General features: G+C 32.3%; 4 protein-coding genes across 9 annotated transcripts; 2 read left to right on the forward strand and 2 right to left on the reverse strand.

Annotated features, from left to right (window-relative positions):
* Positions 1 to 347: 347 nt before the first annotated feature.
* On the forward strand, positions 348 to 7,155 carry LOC100650735 (tyrosine-protein phosphatase non-receptor type 23). The gene is made up of 10 exons (XM_003399075.3): positions 348 to 558; positions 748 to 950; positions 1,023 to 1,345; positions 1,448 to 1,560; positions 1,626 to 4,953; positions 5,021 to 5,544; positions 5,632 to 6,095; positions 6,159 to 6,457; positions 6,538 to 6,684; positions 6,743 to 7,155. The coding sequence occupies exons 1-10, from the start codon at positions 472 to 474 to the stop codon at positions 6,865 to 6,867; spliced, it is 5,613 nt and encodes a 1,870-aa protein (XP_003399123.1). The 5' UTR covers positions 348 to 471; the 3' UTR covers positions 6,868 to 7,155.
* On the reverse strand, positions 7,156 to 11,906 carry LOC100650853 (dolichyl-diphosphooligosaccharide--protein glycosyltransferase subunit STT3A). Of its 4 annotated transcripts, none has more exons than XM_003399076.4 (12): positions 11,785 to 11,906; positions 10,786 to 10,945; positions 10,549 to 10,716; positions 10,330 to 10,490; positions 9,862 to 10,251; positions 9,635 to 9,788; positions 9,318 to 9,556; positions 9,071 to 9,235; positions 8,811 to 8,999; positions 8,519 to 8,738; positions 8,253 to 8,441; positions 7,156 to 8,172 (listed from the first exon to the last, which is right to left on the reverse strand). In XM_003399076.4, the coding sequence occupies exons 2-12, from the start codon at positions 10,880 to 10,882 to the stop codon at positions 8,027 to 8,029; spliced, it is 2,118 nt and encodes a 705-aa protein (XP_003399124.1). In that variant the 5' UTR covers positions 10,883 to 10,945; positions 11,785 to 11,906; the 3' UTR covers positions 7,156 to 8,026. The 4 variants fall into 4 exon arrangements, with proteins under 4 accessions (XP_003399124.1, XP_020720903.1, XP_020720902.1 ...); XM_020865244.2 differs by having other exon boundaries at positions 11,673 to 11,884; XM_020865243.2 differs by having other exon boundaries at positions 11,666 to 11,884.
* Positions 11,907 to 12,166: 260 nt separating this feature from the next.
* LOC105665623 (nuclear pore complex protein Nup205) lies at positions 12,167 to 18,825 on the forward strand. 3 transcript variants are annotated; one of them, XM_012313979.3, is made up of 6 exons: positions 12,167 to 12,322; positions 12,590 to 12,753; positions 12,852 to 13,557; positions 13,629 to 14,354; positions 14,436 to 18,371; positions 18,466 to 18,825. In XM_012313979.3, the coding sequence occupies exons 1-6, from the start codon at positions 12,313 to 12,315 to the stop codon at positions 18,684 to 18,686; spliced, it is 5,763 nt and encodes a 1,920-aa protein (XP_012169369.2). In that variant the 5' UTR covers positions 12,167 to 12,312; the 3' UTR covers positions 18,687 to 18,825. The 3 variants fall into 3 exon arrangements, with proteins under 3 accessions (XP_012169369.2, XP_012169370.2, XP_048265834.1); XM_012313980.3 differs by having other exon boundaries at positions 13,659 to 14,354; XM_048409877.1 differs by lacking the exon at positions 12,167 to 12,322 and having other exon boundaries at positions 12,689 to 12,753; positions 12,836 to 13,557.
* On the reverse strand, positions 18,544 to 19,934 carry LOC100650610 (phosphatidylinositol N-acetylglucosaminyltransferase subunit C). The gene has a single exon (XM_012313978.3). The coding sequence runs from the start codon at positions 19,916 to 19,918 to the stop codon at positions 19,100 to 19,102; it is 819 nt and encodes a 272-aa protein (XP_012169368.1). The 5' UTR covers positions 19,919 to 19,934; the 3' UTR covers positions 18,544 to 19,099.
* Between the last annotated feature and the right edge of the window lie 169 nt (positions 19,935 to 20,103).

The following is a 20,103-nucleotide window of genomic DNA, read 5'->3' on the forward strand; positions in this document are numbered from 1 at the left end:
CATACATAACACATTATTTCAACAACCGCAGCGCGAAAATGCAACGAATTTTGTCAATGTTAATTTATTAATCGGAAAAATAAACAAATACTATCTCGGGAACAGATTTAATGCAAATCACATCTAATGTTTATTTTTTTCTATACTTTATTTGACTAATAATTTCCCTATGTGCATCATAGTTTAATTAATTCTATTTCATATTTTATATCGTAATTAATGATGTAACGAATGTAAAATATTACCTGAAATAATGTGTAAATTGCAGAAAAGTATTTTATATATTGTAAATGGAATTACTCTTACACATGTATATCTACCCATAAATGGCGCTTCAGTCGTCGTAAGTAAGTATATACGTGATAAAGAAAAATATGTTCCATGATTAAATCCATTTTCTACAAGTTTGACAGATGATCAACTGTCAGTTTTTAGAAACCTCGGAAACAACATATTACTGAGTAATTTACAATGGAAGCAGTACCGAGGTTGCCGATGATATCGTTTCAATTAAAAGTTAGCCCAGAGCCTACTACGTTTGGACCAAAGTTAAAGCAGGTATGGATAAATAAATCACACTGCAATTTTTTTTTATCATAAATTAATACTCGATTTTTGTTTTTATTATTTACAAATTTAAATTGTCGTTCCATATTTCCATTTTGCAAATGAACCGCGTGATCATTCGTTAATTTATTTCAGTTTGTCAATTAATCTAATTAGAGCTATAATAATTTTTTGTTTTAGTATATATGTGATTTTTATAATAAAGATCCAGCAACATTTACACACGAAATACATCAATTAGAAAGCTTGCGTGCAGTGGCTGTACGACCACCCATTGATGTAGCTGGTTGTTCATTGTTGAAAAGATATTATTGTCAATTGCATTTTCTTCATAGTAGATTTCCTATGGGAAAAGATGGTATAGCAGCGGTGACATTCACATGGTAAAATAATTGAGATAGTGATGAATAGTTATCATTAGAATTAAAAAATTGAATGTATTTTATTTTAAATAGGAGAGATACATATGCAAACATGGTTTGCTCATTGGCAAATATTCGCTTTGAAATAATTTCTATCTTGTATAATATTGGTGCAATGCATACTCAGTTGGGAGCACTTACAGAAAGGACATCAGCTGATGGGATGAAGATGGCTTGTGCTCATTTTCAATGTGCAGCATGGGCATTTGAGCATTTAAAAAATAGTTACCCACAGCCATCTGGTGTAGATTTAGCTCCAGAACTTATGACATTTATGCACCAGCTTTGCTTAGCCCAAGCTCAAGAATGTATATTAGAAAAAAGTATGCTTGATAATCGTAAACCCACAATCGTAGGTAAGTATAAAAGAAATAAGATTTGCATAAATATATTACATTTTTTGTGGCTTTAATTGTCTACTCTTGTACATCATTCTACAAGATATATGTATCATGTAGCAAAAGTTGCGAGACAGATAGTGGACTATTTCAATCTGGCATTAACTACACTTGAAGAAGGTGGAATTGAGGATGGAGCCATATCAGATACCGTTGGAACTAAAACTTATAAGGTAAAATTTAAAAATATTGCTTACTGTCATTAATAAAACATTGTTCTAAAAATATTCTTTTTCAGAGCTGGAAGCATTACCTGAAATTCAAGAAAGCTTATCATTTAGCAGTTACATATTTATATCAAGGATTAGCTGCTGAGGAGCAAAGAAAGATGGGAGAAAGGGTAGCATTTTATAATGCTGCATTAGCTTCTTTAAATGAAGCACAATTAATTTATTCAAATATTCCTGGAGAAAAAGCAACTATAGAAGAAGCACTTACATTTACAAATGACGTGATAGAAGGGAAACGTAAAGCAGCTAAAAATGAAAATGAGTACATATATCACGAGGAAGTACCAGAAAAAGAAACATTACCTACAGTAAAGGGAGCTCCTTTAGTTAAGGGAATATCTTTTAGCATCAATGATCCTGAAGTTTCAGGACCTGATATATTTGCCAGGTTAATACCAATGAAAGTGCACGAAGCAAGTTCTTTGTATTCGGAAGAAAAAGCGAAAATATTACGTTCCGTCGGTAGCAAAATTGAAGAGAGAGATCAGCAACTCAATACCTACTTAACGTCCTTAAAATTGGAACATATGAGTTTATGGGATCCCGATGCTCAAACAACGGAATGGGAGCGGTTACCTCTTCCTGATGAACTGGTTGAAAGATGCGCAGCACTAAATGCAAAGCAACACATTATTCAAGAGTTACTCGATATAATGGGAAAATTATCGGATACTAGCCAAGATGTTGAAAAAATATTGAAAGAAATTAAGAAACTTCTTCTTGATGAAGAACAAAAAGAAAAAGAATATCAAGATACGGTTGGAAAGAGACCTCCGTCGATAGTCGCCACTGATTTAACCAGAGAAGCCAAGAAATATGAAGAAGCTCATAATAAAGCTTCAGAAAGTAATCATGCTCTTCATAAAGCAGTAACGATGCATGTAAAAAATTTGAAAGTACTTTCTCAACCGCTTGCTGACCTTATGGCCCATATACCTTCGCCAAGTGCGTACCTATCAGAACAAAATACTGAAAAATCACATAGTGCAATCGAATTAGAACGAATGCATACTAAGGAACTAAGGCGCATTTTGAATAAGGTTGACGAAATGCGTAGACAAAGGAACGAATTGCATGCAAAGTTACGAGATTCAATTTCACAAGACGATCTAACACGCTTACTAGTTACTGCCACATCCGATTCTGGATCCTTGGATCGTTTATTTGCAGATCAGCTAAGTAAACATCAAACTCTAGTAACATTGATAGACCAAAATCTTGCTGCACAAGATAACATCTTAGCAGCTTTAACAGATGCATATGCCCAAACTGCTAATGTACGAAAAGGAGTCGAAGAAATATTAAAACGCCGAGAACATACTATTTCTTCTTTGATTGCGTCTTACGATGCTTATGAAGACCTATTAGCAAAGTCTAGCAAAGGTCTCGAATTTTATAGGAAATTAGAAATAAATGTCTCAAAATTACTTCAAAGAGTGAAAAGCACTTGTAAGGTGCAAGAAGAAGAACGTGAACAAATACTTGCACAGGATAGCAATAAAAATTCTCAAGAAAGGATTGATACAACAACAGCTGCTATTTATGATCAGAGTCGAAATCGAACTGGTAGTGGACTTAAGTTAAAGGATTATTTAAATAGCAGGCAGGAAAATATTCAAAATCAGTATTATAATGTATATAAAGAGCAAGGTAAACAAGTTCAGATAGATGCAGCAACAAAGTCATACTTGAATGACACAGTGAATAAAAATGCAATGCATTCTAATGGAGTGACTACGTTGGATGCAATGTCGTCTACGAAATCTATGCAGCAGTATTATTCTACACCATATACGGATTACAAAACGAATGTACCCTATACACATGAAATTTCAACATATAACGAAAATACTGCTTTAAGCCAAAACTATATGCAAGTAAATAGTTCAGATACTGTAAATACTTATCCACAAGTAATTGGGACGACAGCAAACACTGCAGTGCAGTATCCAATAAATTCTTTTATATCCAATGGACAATTTTCTACAGCTTTAGATGGACAACATAAGTATTCTGCTAATCCTCAAACACTTTATAACTATCCTACCAATACATTACAATATGAAAATTACCAACCTTCTGCTGATTATACTGGATATAATATTGCACAGCAATATCCTCCTAATTTTGATAAAACTGCTAGTACTAGTGTTACTAAAGCTGAAATACCTCAAACATCGATAACACAAACGTCTGAGCCTCTAGCAAGTACAGTTAATAAAACAACAGATGTACAAGCACAGCTTTATACTACTTTAGCTCAACAAGGGCAACAATATATACCTGAATCACAACAAAAATTTGTTTCTCAAGAATCTGTTTCAACTATCAGTCAACATGTATTACCAGTGGATAATACTCAAATGCAAAACTATATCCTCCCTCAGATTAGTCAAAGTGAAGTTTCATGTACTCAAAGTTACATTGGTACAATGTATTATAATCCATCCGAGTTACATGCTCAACAAGTCACATCGAATCCAAGTACATCCGAAACGACTAATATTCCTGCCTCTAGCCACTATATGCAAACACAATATATGAATACAAGCATTCCTCAACCTGTTTATTCTACTAGTTCTTTAACTGTTCCAGTAAATAATATGGGGACTTCATATTCTTCTAACTTGCACAGCTCCAATGCTGTACAATATCCACAGCAGAGTAGTACAGAACAAACTAAACAAATTTATACAGATAAAGTATACCAATATGGATCACAAGTATCAGCTAGTGACACCACTTTAACTTATCCTAATACTTATCATGGTTTACAACATACCAGTGTTTCATATACACAAACTATATTACCTACAGATACTTCTAATACATATGCATACTCAAATTGTTCTACTAATACAGAAATAATTCAAAGTCATACAAAACCTTTGGCAAGTATGCAAAATTACACACAAGCATATCAATACCCACAACAGTACCCTGGGTATGGTGGTTATTCTCATGTATACAACCAAGGATACAATTATATCCAAGGAAATCAAATAACTATGCCAGTGACAGAATCTTATAAAGGCCAAATGGGATACACTTATAATTCCACCAATCAATGTTATGAATACAATCCTAGTAATGTTCAAACTTCACAATCAATTCAAGTATCACAGCAACCTTCTGAATCAACACTGCAAATAAATACCGGCATTAACAATGTATGCCAACAACAAGAAAGTAGTGCAAGATACACAAATGCTAGTAATAATTCTATGGTTAGTCAAACTCCATCTTCTCAATATTCAGAACAGACTTATCAGCCTCAAGGTGTAACTGATATTTATTACACTACACCATATGGTCTCCAAATGCAAAGTACTCAAGGTAAATATCAAACTATTTTCTTATATTAACATTGCAATTATTTAAATTTTATGTTTAACTTTTCTAGCATCCTCTAACAGAAATGAAAACTACACTAATTACAATCAAACATACATGCAAGCTGCTAACAATGGAACTAATACAACGACAAGTGCGAATCCTACTAAACCCGCTACAATGTCGGAGAAATCTAATGTGGACTTGCTTGCTGACCTTGATGTCACTATAAATCATGCACCTTTAGTGCCGGAAGTACGTCCTGTTAATAAAAGCAATGCACAAGACGAAGCTGTAATGAAAGATACAACAAAAGATGAAACAAAAGATACTGCTAGTGAAGATGATAAAGTAAAGTCGAATGACACTACTACTGTCGAAGATAAGACGGAAAACGAGAATTTGCAGATTGTATGGGATACGTGGTACAATGACGTGCAACCTAAAAAGGATCCTTTAGGAGATCCAGTAGCATTGCAGAAGTTTATAAATGAAGTTGAAAAATATGAGAAATTTGTAGATAGCTTACTTGTTAAAACATTAAGTGGAGCAACTAATCTTGATATAAAATGGAAGGAAGTTCAAGAATTTGAAGTAGGATCATATGAATTCCAAATTACTTGTATAGTGTAAAATATTATTCTGTTAATCACACCACAAAATAATATACTTGAATTTTAGGAAAGGGAAAGTGGAAAACAATCGTGTACAGTAGCGCTAGCTCATTCTTCGGAAAATAGAGTAATGGAATGTATCCCATATGACACAACAAAGGTACAAATATCGTCGACAGATATTCCAAATTATATTAATGCTTCTCATATAATGGAAATTACACAATGGATACCGACAGCATTTATTATTACTCAAGCACCATTGCCGGACAAATTAGAAGTATTTTGGATGATGATATGGGAACAAGAAAGTGAAATAATTGCATGTTTAATATCCGATGCACAATTAAATGGAGAGATATACTGGCCTATAAACGAAGAAGATATTCTGAACATTGGTAGCTTTACAATATCATTAAAAAAGAGAGTAAACCATGTATCCTACATCCAAAGAGTTATTTCTGTGCATAATACTAAAAAGAACTCAGAAAAGACAGTCGTGCACATGCAATTTCTTACATGGCCTTCCAAGTATGTCTTCAAAATAAATAATATTCAATCATTTTATGTATATAATTTTTTTTTACTTTTCAGTGGTTTTCCTAGTAGTCCAGGTGCACTGCTTACTTTTTCAACGGATGTAATGACAGAACAAGCACTGAGACGTTGTACAAAACCAGTGGTGGTGCATTGTTTGGATGGTGGAGCACTAAGCAGTTTATTTCTAGTAGCAGCAGCAACAGTATGCCATATACGTGCAGGTTGCGGAATAGTCAATGTACCTCTTGTATTCAAGGGTCTTCTAAAGTGCCGTAAACAAATTGTAAATAAGGAGTCCTTGTTATTCGCGTATCAGTTGGTATTATACCACGCTCAAGACATTTTAATGAAACGTAAGAACTATCTCTCCTCTAATTGTTTATATGATTTGATCGAATTAATTCAAAATAAAATTTTCTTATCGGATATATAGGTGGAATTTTATCGTCTACTCGCTCGACATTTGAAAATTTCGAAGGATTAAAGGGAAATAAGGACAAAACATCAAGGAAGATGCATCCTTCTGATGATTTCCTTCAAACTCTTGGCATAAATACCCAACGATCAGATGTTGACCAAGGTATTGTAAAGTAATATTTTTTACAAAGTATAGTTTAATGATATTTTTTAAACTTTAGGTCGACAAAAAGCTTCTACTGCTAATTCAATACATTCAACTGCGTCGTCGATTCAAGAGAAACCTAAAGAAGGAATAATCGATCCGCTAAGTCAACTGGATCCTCTATGGTCTATTAGAAGATAATCAAATAAATTTGCAAGTAAAACTTTATTATGCACCAACCAATAAATTTATTATTTAAATGAACGTTTGCATTCCTACGTTTTTTAAATTAACGATATTACTAAGAGTAAAATAATTATGGTAATTGTATAAACATTGCAATTCGTATTAATTCACACAGATAACTCGATATTTCTGAAACAAAAGACACTTATCGTTCTTATCGTTCAGGAGTTTCGTAATCTTTAAGTTTTAATGGTTTTACAATCTGTAAAATATATCGAATAAAATGTATGTATAAAAAACAAATGCTGTCTGTTTACATTTATTTCCATCTTCACCAGAAAATCACATATTTCCATACACATCCACAAAACATACGATATAAGGCATGCGTTTCTAAAGCATATGGATGATAAATTGGTATGTATTCCTAATATACATATGTTCATACATATATATATACATGCACCACAATTCAAAATCATTTTATAATCAATTGGTACTATTTTACATCGTATACTACTACTGATGTTCCTGACAGGTTTCGAGTTTATGATATATATATTGGTTACAAAAGAAATCTTTAATGTAAATTTATTCTCCACATGAACACATGATTAATGGCATAATAAATCTTTACCCTATTAATTCTCAGTAAGTATAAGTAATAAAATTACATTTTTTATTAAATTTAGTCATTTTATTAAATGTAATTACTTATGTGTATGTAGGAAGCAATTACGAAGATGATCATTATCTTTGAACACAGGGATCGTTTAATAATTTAACGTTTAAAATGAATGCTTCTCTAAGAATATTCAACTTGATAAACTATACCCTGAATATATATATTCTTTAAGTTACAGATAATAGTACGTTCTTATAAACGCTATTAAAATAAATATGCTGCTAGATTCTTTTCGATTATTACAAAGATTACTTCCAAAATTATTTCATAAATCGAAATAACTATATTTACTAAAATAATATATGTATATAATGAGGCCTGAGTATATTTTTTATAAAAGTTTTAATTACACTATTTAATGGAAATTGAAATTCTGTATTTAGTGCCACGTTGATATCTTATAGACAATTATAAAACTTATAAGCAAGTGAAATTATGAAAGTTTACAGAGATGTGATATTACTTTTTTCTTATTAGTCCATATCTTTTTTAAATTCCTCTGTTTCTTAAATCTTTCACTTTATAAATTCGTACAAGCCAATGTTCTGTAGTGTAAGCTTCTTCTAACATGTCTAACTCAATGTCTTTATTACCAATTTCCATGTTCCTAACTCTGTCATATCCAGAGGGTTTGCCTGTTTAATCATAAAATTATTCAAATTATATTTATTCCAAACTAGTATAAATTATATTCATGTCATAATAAAAAACTTACCCCCTTCTGTATAAACTTGACCGAATCTGTAATAACACATTTTATACATAAGACAATTGAGCAAAATTGGAGAACCTTCTTTGTCAACTCGGAATTCTCCTGCAGAGCTATAATAATCCCACTCTGTTATAGATTTTCCTTTTTCAGTGCTTCCACCGATACGCACCATCCATAGGAACTTATTAATGTCTGAAATCATAATTGAACAAGTTCTTAGACAATTTTAAGTTATAGCTTCATTTAGGTTTATATATTAATTGTAATACCATCCGACGAGTAGCCTGTAAGTCCTCCAAAAATAACAAGAACATAATTAACATCTAGTTCTCTCATTATTTCGTAAGCTTTTTCCTCAGAGCTTGCCATTGCTTGGCCGACTTTTGATATGTGAGTATTGTTCCATGTATTGTTGTCTACTAAAATGGTACGATTTGCCATCGCCGTGATCTGGTATCCATAATCCCACCAAGACATTATTTTGGCATTCTGCAGTTAAGAAACGTAATTTTAAATGTTGCAAATTAACAGGAAATTATCTAGGTAGACTTATAAAATTACTTCTGGCGTATTCATCCGTAACCAATAATACGCTTCTCTAAAATCATCAAAGATCATGCGACCACCATCTGGAGAACGCGCCGATAACACGATACTAGGCGAACTATAAGCTTCTGCTGTAACCCACGTACAATGGATGGTATACGAAAAGAAGAGAATACACATTACTGTTATAAAGAGCGTGGCAATCTGCAAATCAATATGTCAATATAAAATTTCGTAAAAAATGAAAGTTAAGAAAAGATGTTCATTGTAATTACCTCACTTCTGAGTATATAATTACTTTCAAACTTTTTCGACTTTTTATCTGTAACTTTTCCTCTTTCTACTTGTTTCATATAAGTGACAAGTAAAGAGGAAGCTCCAATGCCACCCAAAATACACATTACTGGAGCCAAAACCAACATTAATCGAACCATTACACCCTGTATAATTTAAAATTTAAGTGCTTGTTCAAATTTTCGATACCAATTTTTAACGAATTTTTGATGAAAACTTTTTACTCACAGCAAAGTATAGACTTGTAACTCCATACAAGATGAGGAAAATATTTGAATCTGTTAACTTAGAAAAACAGAAGTATAGACCCAAGGGAAATAGAAATACTAAAATCTGAAGATCGAAGTAAAAAGAGCTCCATGATGTTGGTTGATGTTCCGAAACAGACGCAATTATCGGTATGTGATTCTTTGCATAGGACGGGTCCAAAAGGGAATAAAAGCGACCAGTCCATGGAGATACTTTTCCTTGCAATTTAGGATGATTAAAAAATTAATAAATGTTCTTTATAATCTAAAGAAATATATTATCATTATTGTATATACCTGTAATAGTTAACATAACACCTAATACAAATGAAATAGAAACTACAGAAATAACAAGACCACGGAATAATATTTCGAAGTCATCTTGTGACATTTTACTACGCAGATAATCAACTAGAGCGTGAATCTGGCAAAGTCCAAAAACTCCCAATGCCTGTACAAAATATAAATTAATTTTGTCTAGAGAGTATTTTCTACAAAACAAAGATACTATATTTTATACTTACAAGCATGTGTTCAGAGCTCTGAACAGGTTGAAAACCAACAAAAGATATTTGCATAGATAAAATTGTTCCTAAACAATATACAATACTGTATGCAATGTATATTCTATGAGAAAACCTTCCAGTCACCATTAAAGTTAATACATGTAAAGGAATTAGATTAATTAGGAATACATAGCCACCCCAAGAAGACACCATATAAAAATATGCAAGGGCAGCACATGTTGCCCAACAAATTGCTCCAGTTTTAACTGCTTTGATCCACATGTAATATGTAAATAACATACAAAAAATAGCTATGGCTTCATTATCATAAGATCCTGCCACTGATCGTGATATATAACCAGGTACAATTGCTATCATAGCTGCAGCAAATAATCCTGATGCAGAATCCTTAAAATCATACATGAAGTAATATATTTTTGGTTTATTATACTAAAAATACTACATATATATTGAATATATTTTTACCTTCAGTTCTTTGGTAAGTAAGTAAGTAATAATTGTTGTGAAACTAGAAAATAATGGAGCTAGGAAGACACAAATAGTACGTATATCTAAGGTAATATTTAATAACCATGAAAGATGATATAATGCTGCTGATGTTATCATTAATCCTGGATATATTGTTCCTGAAATAATTAATGATTAAAGTATATTACGATTAAAAATTAATACAAAGGAACATACCTCCAATTATCCTGCCAAGAGGATACCACACACGATCATCAAACCAATTATAAAAACTATAAAACCCATTTTCTGCTAAATACTTTGTTGTGCGATAATTAAAATATGGATCAAATTCATGGATAACACTCTCAAATCTTAAGACAGAGAACAATCTTGTTGCAAAAGCTATAAAAAAAGATTACATTTACTTAGAATATTACAAGAATTCTTCTTATTTTAATTTAGGAAACTTACATAAAATTGCTGCAAGAGATAACACAGTCAATTTCAAAAGAGTCTCCTGCTTCTGTGCAGACATACGCAAACCTCTTGTTTTCATCAATGTAACCATATTGATGACGCTATGAGGTGTTATTCTCTTAAATAATTAAAACACCACCTTTATAAAATTTTCCTATAAAAAATATACTATCATTCATACTGATATTATATTTATTTATTTGTGATAAAAACTACACTTGTATCACATGCGGAAAGCAGGTAAATACTCAAAAAAATTATATGTTAAAATCTTCAATGCATTATTACACAGGATGTCTCAATGTTCAACAGCCAAATTTTGTCAATATATTTTTATATTGAAACAAAAAATAACTTTAGGACAAAGAATATATTGAACAAGTAATATAGATACATGCGATAAAATAACATAAAGAGTTTATTGGTTCACATTGAAATGAAGTAAAATCAAAATGAGTCTTATACTTATCTAATCTATACTTATTTTTGTTTTACAGCATTGTAACTACAAATTTATTATTGTTCCTATTATATTAAGTATTTTTATTAAAACTTTTTAATAAAGTTTTAAATGAGTTATGCTTATATAACATTTTTTGCTTGAATATAGCCATAGATTACACTGACGAAGCTCGGCTGTTAAATCCTGAGACACCCTAGTTATCATATCAATAAAAGCTATAACGAAAAACACATGGCGTTTGTCATTGTCAGCAATAGGTTATGATACTCCATAGAAAAGAGATAGTAAAATAGAAAATATCGAACGTACGCGATTAAGAGATAAATGAATGAAATAATAAATATATTGCCTCAACAAAAAAATAACAATTACATGCTAAATGAACTACATGAATTCACCTCATTAACTGACCACGTACACAAAATTACCGGCCGGTGACATATGTATATTTTACATCACATATCTAATCGTTCCGCATCGTACATTTATGTAGTTTTATATATGTTACGTAAATCGTGATGTGAACTTACGAATTTACGAATTTTACAATACAAGAAAAGTAATAAAATAACAACGTCATTTAAATTACTAACTGAGAAACATAGCGACTCGAAAGAAAAAAGCATAGATTAAAGTCAGCTGCTAGTTGCGCTACCTACAATCGAAATAAGACCAAGGAAATTATTTGGTATTCGTGTATATAAGTACGTTATAGAAAGAAAGAATTAAAACTATTCTTTGTTCGAATAAACATTGATTATAGGTTATTATAGGTTAAATACTGAGTAATAAATTAAACTCTCAAGTTAAAAATAAACAAAAATTTTAATGCGAATACGTCCTCTAGTGTAATTTTTACAAATAAGATATGCTTATAGCAATTGCATCTCGTGTATAGTTGTTCAATGGTTTATGATTATCAATAAATCTATCGTTCCCGCCAGAGGACCGGTATTTGTATTATGTTGCACGAGATTTCTTTCCTTTCATTATATTTAAGTACTATATTTTGTTCCGCCAGATTTGTGTTTTTATAACATTTTATTTACCGTAACAAAATGACCGAAGGTAATTTTTAATTTATATGATTGATCTATATCTTTAACGTCACATGAAAAATCTAACCTGCATCATATAAATGATTAATAGATATTTGAACTGTATTCCTTTTAACATAATGCAACAATTCCTATATTTTAGCATTCTACTATAGTGTTATATAGCCTTAGAAAAATATTTTTAATCAATTATATATATATATTCTATTTTATTTTTTATATTGTTCTGATTAACCATATAAATTGTTAACAAAATGTTATTTTATGAATTTTATAGAAAAGGAAATTACACAGGATATGTGGACTCCTTATAAGGAACTACAGAGTCTTGTAGAACGGTATATTACTTCTTCTCCAACAACTTATGATCTTCAATATCCTGAATTTACAGAAGCTTTACGTAACCATAGACAAAATTTTTTAACTCTTTTAAAAAATCCTGTAAGTAATTATATGATATCATGTATCTAAGATTATGTGAGACAACAAAAATGTTACAAATTTGCATAATATATGGTTTAAGATATATTCTATTGCAGCCGCAGAATGTGAACAGCAGAGAAGAAATAACAAAGGGAGCAACAGATGGTATTACACTTCCTGGCTTAGGACATCAGTTGTTGTCAAAAGAATTGGTCGATGAAACCCTTATTATATCAGACATGTATGAACTTAATGAGTTCATGGCATTAGATCTTTTATGCACTGCTCAACTACAAATGCCTCATCACCCTGGTTTACCTAGAGGATTAACAGCTATTTTATTATATTATGATGGAAAGAAAGCACTTACATCAACTTTAAGAATGCTTATACAAGCAAGAATGGGACATAGTTGGAATATTGATGCCCCAATAGCTCTTCTGAGACATATTACGGAGTATACAAATAAATTACAAGAAGATGGTTTATTAGATAGGATTTTATCATTATTAGAAAAAATGGATCCTGTGAAGGAGCAAGACCTACTAGAAAAAAATCGGGCATTAGGTGGATCAAAGCATCGATACATGGTCATGAAACTTTACAATGATTCTAGACAAGATTTAGCAGATATATTATATTTATGGTCTGCGCAATCTTCATTACCAAATCCAATCTTATTTCGTTTACTATCTTTATTACAAACGAAACAAATTGATGAAACGTATGAAGGTGGTATGGATAAAGTTACGCTTGCTATTATAATGAGTGTATTAAATGCCATCAATTTTAGCTCGTTACATAGTCATGAAAATGGCGAAGGTATATTCTTTTAGACTATAAATATAAATTTTGTGTTGTGAGTTGTCATATTATATAGTTTTTTATTTCAGAATTGATCAATTCTATGCCATTAATTGCAGAAAGAGGAGCACATGATGAACTATATCAAAAATTAATATCAATGAACATCAATTGGGAGTGTGCTAAATTACGCGGACTTATACAATTTGCTTTTGCAGTTGCTCTCACAACAATAAAAACTACAGCTAACGTACAGGTCTTGAATATTACTATTGAAGACGAGAGACTACTGGAAGCAGCTTTAACAAACAAATGTTTTCATTTTATGGCTGAATTATTATTTAGAAACAAGAGCATATATTACGAAGAATTTTATATCCGCTATTTCCATTCTCTTATTTCCGATTTTATATTATTGATGCCCTTAAAAGTTAAGGATCTACGGAGTCGAGTGGACGAATCTATGCGTTTGATTCAGGCATACCAGCAAGAGGGTATTAAACCACCCTTGAATCTAGATAATCATTTTGAATATCTAATGTTAACTGTGGCGGAATTGTATAAAGAAGACCCTTTGAAACTGGAATTAGTTATGGACTATTGGTGTCATCACTCCAGTCATGATTCTACGCACGCATCGGCTACTACATACATTAATCGCTTGCCATCTAGACAAGTTGCTCTTTTTAAATTTGTACGCCTTGCTGGTGAAATATTACCGGCGGGATTATTTGTTCCATATCTTAAAATGATCGCATCTCTTGCATCTTCTACACAAGCAGCACGGCAAGCGTTCAATTTTCTTAAACCAAATGGTAAGTAATTTGTGTTTCAAAAATATATTACTGTTTTTATTGAATGAATAACGGAATATTGAAAAGTAAAAAAATTCGTAGGATCTTCAGGATCAACAACAATTTCGTGGGATCACTTTTTTAAATCTTTAAGCCAGTACTATGATAATCTTAGGAAAGAACTACCTCCCAGTCAAGACACTGTTTACCGACAAAGGAGCCATCCCAAAGGCATTACACCTGAAGAAAGTAAAGGTCTTGAAGCAGTGCTGTTGGTCGTTCAAGTGATTGCGAAAAACGACGAAATATCAAGAATAGCAATATGCGATCATCCAGGGTGGAAAGTATTACCATCTTTAATTGGTTTAGTCAGTTGTGGAATACCGATTCCGCTGAAGAGTGTTTTGATACGAACACTCGCTGCGTTAGCTAGATCACCCGAAAGTTCATCTACCGTATGGCAAAGTTTGGAGGCTGCACAAATACTTTCAACTATACCAACGATAAGCAGCTATCAACCAAGAGGAGTTCAAAGTGAATTAGAGGAGGTCGAATCAAAGAATGAAAGATATCCATTAACACGAGCAATGTTAGAACTTTTAGACGTTCTTACTGATTTTCCTGTATTACGACTATTAGGAATGGGGCAGCGTAATCCGGGCTTTGATCCGTATTTACATTTTATTATTAATACTGTCTTTTTAAAATTTCATACACGGTCATACAAGAACCCAGGAGAAAAATGGGAAGTTGCAGAAGCTTGTTTAAAAATATTTTCAAAGCTTATCAAACAATATGAACCAGCTGTAGAAGATTTCATTGGATGCAAGATGGAGCTCCAGAATGGAGAAGTTACAATAGTTAATTCTGCTCCTGGTTATCATATAATGACTCAATTACATTCCAAATCCGAATTACTTCATGTTATACTATATATTCTTGATAAAGGTTGTACTCATTTCGATACTTATGAACAGTTTCCTGCTAAAAAGAATCTTGAAAACGGCACATTGTATTGTTTGGAAATATTGGAAAGAGGATTAAAAACGCAGCACAACTACATGGCTCAATTAGCCGCTGCGAAATCGATAAACAAAATTTTGACCGGACTATCAAGATTACTTTTAGAGGTGGATCCACAGTCGAAAAAGCCTGATTATATGATCAATGTTGCTAAATATGTTTCGTATAGTTCTTGGCTTCCACAACACGCGTTTCATGCTGTCGGAGTTATTCATGAAGTGACCAACGAACCAGGAGCAGATTCCGAATTGCTTTCTACGTTTACAGCTACTCCTACTTTAGCCACAAATATCAGGCACGGTTTCGTGGAATGCTTAGATGCAGATACAACTTTCGATGAAGATACGGAAAACGAAAAGCAGTATACTGGTAGCTGCAAAGAACGTATTTTGCTTTTGATGATGCAAAGTATTATACGACCTACGCCAAATCTTTCTCACTACCTGTTAGGATTTGAGATTACCAAAGATATTAGAAAAACCGTTCTACAGCAACCTGGTATTCTGGGCTTCCCACGAACATGCCTGCATTCAATATTAGGAATTTTAGAGCAGTCTCTTGAACGTGGCCGTGACAAAATAACAGAAGCTTGCTATTGTTTCCTTCATACGTTAGCTGTGAATAACAAAACATCTGTTCCTGTATTGAGATTTTTGCGAACTAGCGTAAATCAAGACTTCGTACAAAGACACCTCACGAAATTACCATTTGAAGGACAGAACAAAGCAACAGAGCTTGGTTGTATGTCGTGGTTATTAAAGATAGCCGCAATTGAATTACGTGTCGCTGGTGGAAGCTTACAAAATTCTCTGGTTCAACGATTAGTTGGAAACTTTGGTCAAGAAAAAGGGCAAATTGTGCCATCACAGAAACTTCTGATGGACCTTCTGCATTATATCGAATTTCAGCTTCAATTGGAATCACCATTATCTCTAGATTTCTTCGATCCATCACAAGTAGAGATGGTTTTAGGACGATGTAGCGTACCAGTTACATTGATAGGGGGCCCTCGACTTATAGACATAAAAAAGTTACATTCTCTTATCACAGAAGAATTGGCTGTTACTCAAAGTAGTGCAACCGCGACTCAGCGTAATCTCATGCAACAAGAAGTACAGAAAATTTTGACATACGCTTTGAAAAAGAATCAAACAAAGCTTTTATCTTATGCCACTGTCAAATTCGTAGAGGGCTGGTGTCAAACAACAGAAATATTGTTCTGTGTTGCAACGAATCAACAACTTCCCACACCACAAAAACAGAATCTGCTGTTAAATTTATCACACGATTTGTTACAGAAAATGACGTCTTGCGAAGCTTTAAGCGAGATAAAGACCTTAGTATCTGGAACAGTTCTGATGTTACTTGTACATTTGCGAAATAGTTTCCTCACGCAAATAGATAACGAATCATTTCCTTCATCGCCCTCGAATACAACGATGATGAAGATCATTTTGAGTCATATCCTGCAATGGATTTTGAACGCAGGAGCTTCCTCACAGAAAGTAATAACCCATTTATATGCAGCATTGCTAAATTTCCTTTGTGTGGTCGGTTTAGAAAAATCAGAAAGTACGAACATCATTGATTTAATGTACGTTAGTCAATTAGATAGTTCAGTGAACAGAGTAATGCCTGTTCAAGAACGTTCTCATCGTTACGCGACGATACAAGTGATAAATAGCTTTGGAAATAAATTGATGGACATTTTATGCCATAATTGTTCAGGTGGTCATGATGTTTGTAAAATGTTAGCATTGTCCTGTCTAGATAAAATCTTGGAATTGGATTACGACAATGCCTGGATCATTTATTTAGCTAGCAGAGGATATTTAAAGCACATGATAGATAGTCTTTTAGAATCTGATAATATGTTACGGTGTATGCTACAACCCGAACCTGAGACGTTAAGACCACTATACTTGTATGAAGCAAAAATGGCAACATTTTGTAGAATGGCCTCCACAAGGTTGGGTGCTGAGAGTCTTTTAGAAAATAGGATCTTATCATGTATGTCAAATATGATTGTATTTGATCGACATCCCGATGTTCACATAGGATTTGAAGGAGGTGATTATTCTTTCATACCCTCTATTGGTCAGCGTTATCAGCAAATCTTCTTACCAGCTTTGTACCTTTGCGATGCTCTGCTTACTACTCTGGGAACAGAGAACCAGTCGTGTGCCATACAAGTTTGTGGCTTTCTACAGAGTCACGGAGATATTGTTAAAATAATACTACAAAATGCCTTTTCAAAAGCAAATACACTTTTCTTGAAAGAGATTGCCTGTCTTACAGGAGTAATATCCCGATCTGCGAATATTGATATGTATAAACTGGTAGATGACGAATTGGCTAGATCTGAATTCGACGATTGTAAATTAGGAGACATTAGTGGCATGAGAGAACTTCGTGCTCATTTGTATGAATTACAAAGATTAATGTTGTCGCTGTTGTATAAATTTCAATTGCAACCCGCTCCTGTTCGTTTATGCCATGAGAAAACAGAAGCAAACCAGCAACATATTTCTTGCGTACAAATAGTTGCAAATATTATGCTATACACTCGTAATCAGATGCAACATAGTAGAATGGATCAAAAAATAAGGAATGTGCTGTTTGAGCCTCATTTAACATTGAAACCAGGAGGAAGAGAAAACAGAATGAAAGACACTTCTGGCGGAGTACATTTAGGAACGATCGTTGATCAACTTGTATCTGTTACGAATTTATTGCACACCGAATTACCTCACATTGATACTCTCATTAGTAAGTCGGCAGTGATAGGAGAAATGAGTACAACCGAATTGAAAGAATATATGTCCGAAGAGGAAGCGGAACTCGATGTGCAAAAGCAACGAATAATAGTGGAACAGCGATTGAATCGGTGGGTGAAAGAAAAACGTCAAACTATAAAGTATTGTTCTTTAATAATAGAACACGCATTATATATTCTGTGGAGCCATTTAGATTTCTATATGATACAAGTAATGTCACGATACAGCCGAATGCAAGGTAATATGACATCTATTAATGGTACAATATAATTAACGATTCTTCAAATATTAAGTAAATATTAAGTGAAATATTAAAAAATTTTCTGTTTTAGTATCTCCAGCAGGTATAGATGAAGATATGGTAGCATGGAAAGCATCTTCAGAAACTTTAATGGAATTAAAACAAGGTCTTGTTTCTACATTTACAGATAACTTTATTACACAATTATTAGATACACATAACGAATATGCAAAAAATACGGTGGATCACAGCTTTGTTGAAGCCCTTGTTAGAAGAATTAAAAGGCTATTACAGTTTATAATTGTACAATAACATCCCGTCTATAATTCGAATTTATAACATATTTTTTTACATATCAGTGTATTTACGAACATCTGCCAAAACTCTCGTAGACAGTATTTATTATAATAATTCGACAGATACAAATTTTCAATAAATGATTTATATAGAAGTACGATTTACTTTAAAAAAGTACCTTCATACTTTTATTAATTAACATTCTCGAATTATAATTGAACATTTAGAAAATTGTTGATGTATATCATTTTGAAATACAATTTTGTTAAGCACAATAATATATATGTAAAATACATTTTCATAGTTATGTTTTGTTGCTATATTAAAATTATGTTGTATATTAATAATAAATATTTATAATATGCCTTTTTTTTAAATTTACAATTCCATATATTACAATAAATGGAAGAAAATATATTGAATATTTTCTAAGAAGTAATAACAGCCTCATCCCATGGCCCATAAATATTATCTTTATACTTCTGGCATCTTACATACCAATAAGGGCAAATAAAATGTAAAAGTAATATAGTTGCAATAAATACATAAGAAAGAGTTTGTGAAACTAGTTGAAGAAAATATAATGTATTTAATGTTAAAAGACTTGAAATCAGTATTTTGCTAGTTAATTTATGCATTAAAAACGGTAATAAAACAAAACACTGAACAGATACAGTGAGAAGAGAAAAGGCATGTAAAGGAGATGCCAATCTGGATGCTAACATTAAGGAACCAAATATTGAAGATGTTATGGACAAAGAATCGGACAAAGAGATCTGTAAAGGACCGTACTTACTAAATATTAAATGTACCAAGAACATTAATATTGTCATGGCATAAATTGTATCTGTACTGATGGTATCCGTTAAAGTTTTCAAAACAGGTGACAAAATATATCCAAATGTAAGAAAAATCAATACAGTTCTAACATGTTTTGTGAACTCTATCAAAGTACTTACCTCTTTCAAACAATATATAAAATAACCCAATATTGTGAATATTACCCCAAATACAAATATGATATCAGGGCTGGCCCATTCATTGTATAACCAAATAAATATAATAACAAAAAGAATGACAATATTTAGCTGAATGCATATGCTGGCACCGAAAGTTATTGCTTCGATTAATGTTACATTATTTGGTTTTATTTTGCGTAATTGTTCTAAGAATGAATTATCCGTATAATTATCCGGTAGCCCATAATTTTCATATAAATTCTTCTGCCATTGTAGCTCTACTGTCATAATGTATGTTGCTCTTTGTTTTTATCAGAATTTTAATCGCGTAGAATATGAAATTTGATTTTCATTAATTAAATATCATGAGTCTGGTGCTATCATGATATGATGATTAAAACTTTCATATATCCTTTGTAACTCATTCGTTGGATTTTTGCTTTGCATATAACTTACTACAAAAGAAGTAAATA

The sequence above is a fragment of the Bombus terrestris genome, chromosome 11 (genome assembly GCF_910591885.1).
Source record: "Bombus terrestris chromosome 11, iyBomTerr1.2, whole genome shotgun sequence".
Lineage (NCBI taxonomy): Eukaryota > Metazoa > Arthropoda > Insecta > Hymenoptera > Apidae > Bombus > Bombus terrestris.

Bases quoted from the DNA above. Each gene is read 5' to 3' on its own strand.
- LOC105665623 (XM_012313979.3), top strand. The intron at 12,754-12,851 runs GTAAGTAATTAT...ATTCTATTGCAG, and splicing joins TAACTCTTTTAAAAAATCCT to CCGCAGAATGTGAACAGCAG. The intron at 18,372-18,465 runs GTAATATGACAT...TTTCTGTTTTAG, and splicing joins ACGATACAGCCGAATGCAAG to TATCTCCAGCAGGTATAGAT.
- LOC100650853 (XM_003399076.4), bottom strand. From the start codon at position 10,882: ATGGTTACATTGATGAAAACAAGAGGTTTGCGTATGTCTGCACAGAAG. The intron at 9,789-9,861 runs GTAAGTATAAAA...TATTTTGTACAG, and splicing joins AGAGCTCTGAACACATGCTT to GCATTGGGAGTTTTTGGACT. The intron at 8,173-8,252 runs GTAAGTTTTTTA...ATGATTAAACAG, and splicing joins TCAAGTTTATACAGAAGGGG to GCAAACCCTCTGGATATGAC.
- LOC100650610 (XM_012313978.3), bottom strand. From the start codon at position 19,918: ATGACAGTAGAGCTACAATGGCAGAAGAATTTATATGAAAATTATGGG.
- LOC100650735 (XM_003399075.3), top strand. From the start codon at position 472: ATGGAAGCAGTACCGAGGTTGCCGATGATATCGTTTCAATTAAAAGTT. The intron at 951-1,022 runs GTAAAATAATTG...TATTTTAAATAG, and splicing joins GCAGCGGTGACATTCACATG to GAGAGATACATATGCAAACA. The intron at 6,096-6,158 runs GTATGTCTTCAA...TTTACTTTTCAG, and splicing joins TTTCTTACATGGCCTTCCAA to TGGTTTTCCTAGTAGTCCAG.